The following is a 6,184-nucleotide window of genomic DNA, read 5'->3' as shown; positions in this document are numbered from 1 at the left end:
TCCTTCACATGCTCGCGATTTTCTCTCCCTCGTTTGATGACATAGGAAGAACGGCTCTCGGTTATTTTAATGATCGCCTGTCGCAATTCTGTTTTACATAGTAACCCAGCGGATATATTTTTTTTGTATTTTTTGTATTTTTATGTTTATCGGCACATGTGACAGTGACAATGCGGACACGTGTTCAGGATCCTGAATGAAATATATGCTGCTTGCTTTTCCAGAAATAAACGGTTGGCAGTCTGGCTCGTGGTGTTGTGTGTGTTTCTTTCCTGTGTCCTCGTTTTTTTTTTGCGCAGTTATACGTTTTTACAGACTAGTTTATTATTTCACTCATCATTGAAACATTGTTGGCATGAATGAGAAGATGGCAAAAGGGTTGCAGATGTAAAAGAGAGGGAGCAATAACTTTATTTTGCCCAAAATGTGGTTAGAGGAGGGGGTAATCACTAGAATCCTCCGCCGTCCCCCCTTTATAAAGCGGCCGGCATCCCCTGGGCGGCGGCAGCGTCTTCAGCAATTTGGACTATTCTTGCTTGAACATCCGAGTCCGAGCTGAGTAGCACGGTCTCCCATTGCTCCTCATCTGTTATTACTAAACTTGGTTGTTGTGTTTTTGACCTGTTATTGTTAATATATCGTTTCTTTCGGCATGCCCAGATTATGCGCGGAAGATCTGCTCTGTTGTTACAACGCTTACATGTGTCTGCGTATACGCCTGGGTGATAGTGACTGAAGGCTGTTGGGGTTGGGGAATGTGCTGGTTTGTAAAAATGACGAAACAATGAAGCGTGCAATATTTATACTAAATTCCACGTGTGGTATGCAAAAATATTTATTCAACAGCGACACATTACGTGAGATACAACGCCGGTGCAGTTTGCAGAAGACCGACAAAGGACTTTCGTATCTGAAATGACGCTACATGGTGTGGAATTTCTTTGTTCCTTGATACACAATGAACACTTGCAACACCTTCGCTTCGCTTGTGTCTTCCGCGTGCACGATGGCAATTGATGCTTGGTTGGCGGGACTCCTTTGAAAAAAACTTGTCACGTACTCGTTCTGTCTTGTTACGATCCACCTATGAGCTTTTCAAGACGGATCCAGACTCCATCCACGGGGCATGCAATGATGGAGTATGTGTGTCGTTTCAGTTCACCCTGACGAAGAAAGAGAAAATAAACAACTTCATGAATGATCGAGGGCGCAAATGTGTATGCAGTGCTACAAAATGCGGCATGTGCGTACTAGAGCACTGCACGGGGTCGGGCTTACCCGAAAGCCCGGGCCCGGCACGGCCCACGGGCCGGGCCGGGCCGGGTAGAGCAGTTTTTTCACGGGCTCGGGCCGGGCTCGGGCCGGGCTCGGGCACGGCGTGGACTTTTTGACCCGGGCCCGGGCCGGCTCGGCTTTCTGCGAGTTATTCTCGGGCTTCTCAACTCTGAAAACATGTATTTTTCAGGTCACGGGCCGGGTTCGGCCGGGTTCGAGTCCGGGCTCGGGCCGGGCTCGGGCTTAAGGGAAAGGGTGGCGGGCCGGGCCGGGCGGGTAACGCAGATATTTCCGGGCCCGCCGGGCCCGGGTCACGCCATAAAAGTTTGATATATAAGGCGCGTCTGTGTAGGGCGTTTGTGGCCGCCCTATGGGAAAAACGCTCGGCGATCCGGTCGCGGACCGAGAGGTCGTGAGTTCGAAAATCGGCCCGTGCAGTGCTCTAGTGGTACTGCTTTCTTTGTATTATGCCGCTTCTATCGTAACGGAAATAGCGTCAGTGAAACCCCGAAAAAAAATTTACGGACGCTTACAATACTCCCTAATGTAAAATTTGAGCACAGCTCTATACGCGCTTTCATTTCGCGATATATCGGCTGGCGCACACTATCTGTCTCGTGCGGCACGTTGCAAAAACCGAGGGAAGTGTGGCTCGACTGCCTCGCTAATCGGGAGATCGCGAGAGGCACCGCGCGGGTGACGCGGAGGTGCAATTCACAGCAGCTCCCACAGACCTCTCATGCAGAGCTTTTTTTTCATATATGTGGTTTCGGTGGACGCACTCGCCCCATGCCATCGGTGAACAGACGACGGTGCGCTATTCTGGCGCCATCTCATAGAGGTCGTCGTCGCAGAGCCTGCCTTACGCGGCATCACGCGTCTCTTCTCACGCTTTCGCCATACCTGCCTCCTCCGCTTTCCGCCTCGTGGTTCCGTTGCACCCCCCTCCTTCATCGTCCTACTCGCGCTCTCTTAGCTATCGCCGTCTTTGATCCCCCCGCTGCACTCCGCGTTCGCTCTTTCATCCTTCGCTGTGCTCGTTCGCTCCGTTACCTCTAAGGACGACGCCGACGCGAACCGTAGGAACGGGCGCCTAAGAGCTCCGCTCTAAAAATTCCAGACTCGTCGCCTAGGTTTGCCAACCAACATAAAAATAGTTTCAAGTTGATGCGTCATCCCTGGCTAAGTTCGTATATTGTATCACACCGTGTTGGTGAAGCAGCACACTGACCAGGACAAGGCGGAGAGAGACAAGAATACACCACACTAGCTGGACTCGCAACAACTTTATTTACGAACAAACACTTCATATCAATATACCTGCGCACCCTCAGACGTCAAAGATATACTAGGAAAGATTAACAGCTCTTTAAAAAATGGTGTATGCTTCGCCGTGCACCTTATATCTATTTACTTTAATTTTTTCTAAAGTCTACGATCCAGTCCGGTACATATTTTACTGAGTTTGTTAGGTGCTGAAACAGCTCAGCACACAAATGAATATGTCAATCGTCATACAAAACAATATGCCGAGTGCAGATCGTCTTTTGTATATTGTTTACCTACTTATTGTGGAAAAGTATACGTCGGTGAAATGGGTCGGTGTGTGAACACAAGAATTTTGGAACACAAAAGGTCATTGGAGGGAAACATTGATTCCCACATGAAAGGTCGTTGTTCACAACACGGGTGCTTACCGCTTTTCAATGACACTACAGTTCTTTCGCACCATAATGATCAGCTGACCAGGGAAATAATAGAAACTTTTCAAATTTACAAGAGACAAGAGGGCTTCATCTGTCAACCATCTGTTCTTCTGAGCCATCATGAGGTCTCCTTTTTGGAAGGACACTAGAATAAATTAGTAAAAAAAGATTTGTTGGATGGCAACGATTAGGACAGGATTGTACACCGTGTTAGATATGTTATCTACCTTTGACGCCCGAGTGTGAGCGGGGATGTGCATTTTTCGAAAGAGCTTTTAATCTTGCCGTGCATATCTTTGACGTCTGAGGGTGCGCAGGTATATAAAGATGAAGTGTTTGTTGATGATAAATGAAGTAGTCGCGAGTGCAGCGAGTGTCAATTATTATTGTGTCTCTCCGCCTTGTCCTGGTGAGTGCGCTGCATCACCAACACGGTATGATGATTAATCACCAACTCACCCAACATTCCACATTACTGAACTTCAGATCGTATATTGCAATATGTGCGCAAATGTTATTAGTTAAATGTTGATTAGTGAAGTATTGTTGGTTGATTAACTATATTATTACGGCGCCACCAAGAGTGGCGTAGTCAGAAGAAGTCAGGCGTAGTCAGAAGACAACGATTTGACGTGTCGATGTGTAATCGGTCTCGACAGCCATCTTGTTTGTATATTGTTGCCTTCCCTGTAAATAGAGTAAATACATGTTTATATGTGACTTACGCAACGTAACAATATGTGCTGTGATTTCTTGTATAATTATGTCCATCTCAGCGACTAATGCAGCTCAATGAGTAGTCTTGTGCTATGCTTCAGAGGGGATTTTTCTAAATTATGTCAGCTGTAGAACGAACACCTGATATACAAAAGGCGCGCTTCCTTTTACAATTTCAAGGAGCGCGAAAAGACAAGGTCAAAGGATACAAGTGCACGTGCTGTTTCGAACTCGCAGTATGTTGGACTAACTTCTCTCAAACAGAAATACTCCAACAGTTCCTCACGTTAACGTGTTTAGAGCCCAGATGCAGCCGAAATCGGTGCACGAGCTTGGCAACAACGAGCGTCATTTCCAGCTGCGCCAGCTTCATGCCGACGCAATTTCGTGGTCCCATGCCGTACGCTTGAAAGGCAAGTGGGTCTCTGGACGCTCTCTGTTCGGGGGCGAACCTGCGGAAAATGAAATACAAGGCACGACGTTGGCTATGTAATGCGAACGCAAAATATGCTCGTGTACCGTGCACTTGGATGTACGTTAAAGAACCGCAGGTGGTAAAAATTAGTCCGCAGTCCCCCATTATGGCATGCCTCATAATCATATTGTGGTTCTGACACCGTAAAAAAAACTAAAAGATTTTTTTATTGCAATGTACCTTTACAAGAAGGGGGACACCATGCCTATAAATGGCCCAGAAGAATCAGGTGAGTAGAGGTGCTTGTTTATTTAGTAATGTAGCGGTCGGGAAGAAGTGAAGTCATCAAATTAACCCTAAAAAACTAACTTCCTTTGCTTCAGTAATTCTGAACGTTCAAAAAAGGAATCCATCGTACTTCTCTTACGATTGCTTATAGACAAAGGACCCGCACACAAAATCCTGTCTCTTCCCTGTCTTAGTCGACGTGAGACTACAAGGATCAATACTGGGACGTCGGTAAATAGATGTTGCTTTTGCATACAAACGCTTATTCATTCGTCTGCTGGAATGGCGGCATAGCAGAGATCTTTCAGCTCCAGTCGATGGACAGGCACATTTACTGGTATGCTCGTGTGCCCTGGGACACAGCGTAAGTGAAAATCGTGCCCTTGATCACTGAGGCGACGCACATTCAGTCGGAGTTCGTTAACCACCGTGGCGGTCGTACGAGTGTAGTTTCAGGCAAAGCGTTGTGATAATCCATGATCACTGTTGATGGTTTCGCAAAACGTCATGCTTTACCCTGAGTTGTTCTATTGTTTTGAGGCCCTAGACGACGGGCCCGTTCACAAGAGGATTTCGGGAATGTAACTTCGTTCTTCGTTGATGCGTTAGGCCACAATATCGCTGGCTGAACTATGAACACAATCTCGACCGCCCACGTGCCTGCAGGTGTGCTCACCTTTCTGGGTCGAATTCATCTGGTCGCTCCCACAGGTTGGGGTCATGGTGAACTTGGTAACTGCAGGCCAAGACGCTGACACCTTTCCGCAAAAGCATGTTTTCGTAGCGGTAATCAGAGGACGCGCGTCTGGTTGTAAACCTGCGGTCAATGGCAATAAAGAGAACCGGTCACGGTATTCATGATTTGTATGTTCATTCGGTCGTACACCACGCGCCTTGTCGCTGCCTCTAATAAAGCTTCAGATTTGCTGATTGAATGAAGGGGATAAATGCCTCAAACCAATGCTTTGGCTATGCGAGAGGTTGTAGCGGATGACTGGATTAAACACGATAACCTGCAATTACCTACTTAACGGAATAAACCCTATAGCGTATCATTTCTGCTATGCTACAATTGATTCCTCGACATTCTTATAGAATCGTGGGAAGCTTAACGCTAAAAAAAGAAATCTAAGTAGTAGCGTTATTGATTCGCTGCAGGGAGGTTTCAGTTGTCGACGACTCAAGCAATGCATGATAATTACTAAACTAATATTTTGACTCGATTGCAGTTTCATTGTTTTTGTTCGAATGTATACTCTCCTAAGCCGGATATATAGTTGAACCATTCGTATAAATTTACATAAATGGGGAATGTTGTTCGGGCTTTGTAGGGGATAAAGTTGAGTAGCGTCTGGTCGTCTTGCCGGAAAATGAAGCTGCAGCCTCGTGTACAGCTGCTGAACAGCGTAGGCTCTGCCACTGAGCTGCGTTCGAAAGCTTATTGCACGCTGTTGATATCTGACAACAAATAGAGTAGGAGGACTATCTATTTTAGCATAGAATTATTGAAGATAATCGTTTGGCATCTGGGGTAGTGATAAGGCAATTTACAATAAGATATACGGCTGTTTTTTATCGGAATGTCGTGAGAAACACACAAGTACTTACGCTATCACTGGAGTGTACATTCTCAACGTTTCCAGTATTGTCTGTGAAGTGTACTGTAGGTCGGAAATGGCGTCGTAGGAGAACTCCCCCTAGGAGACAATAAAGAGGAATGACATATTCATAAATGTTTTGTTACACAGAAAAGGTCTTTAAATAAAGCTACAGTGTGATAAGT

At 46.3% G+C, this 6,184-nt stretch overlaps 1 protein-coding gene across 1 annotated transcript in view; it reads right to left on the bottom strand.

Annotated features, from left to right (window-relative positions):
* Positions 1–835: 835 nt before the first annotated feature.
* LOC119453381 (cytochrome P450 3A41) overlaps positions 836–6,184 on the bottom strand; it is a 44,637-nt gene continuing 39,288 nt past the window's right edge. Inside the window, exons 11-14 of the mRNA XM_037715423.2 lie at positions 6,010–6,098; positions 5,078–5,218; positions 3,985–4,150; positions 836–1,163 (exon numbers count right to left, since the gene is read on the bottom strand). Coding sequence (XP_037571351.1) covers positions 1,074–1,163; positions 3,985–4,150; positions 5,078–5,218; positions 6,010–6,098 — 486 coding nt within the window. The 3' untranslated portion in view covers positions 836–1,073. The remainder of the gene's footprint in view (positions 1,164–3,984; positions 4,151–5,077; positions 5,219–6,009; positions 6,099–6,184) is intronic.

This window comes from Dermacentor silvarum, chromosome 5 (genome assembly GCF_013339745.2).
Source record: "Dermacentor silvarum isolate Dsil-2018 chromosome 5, BIME_Dsil_1.4, whole genome shotgun sequence".
Classification (NCBI taxonomy): Eukaryota; Metazoa; Arthropoda; class Arachnida; order Ixodida; family Ixodidae; genus Dermacentor; species Dermacentor silvarum.
This window is presented reverse-complemented; position numbering and strand designations above follow the sequence as displayed.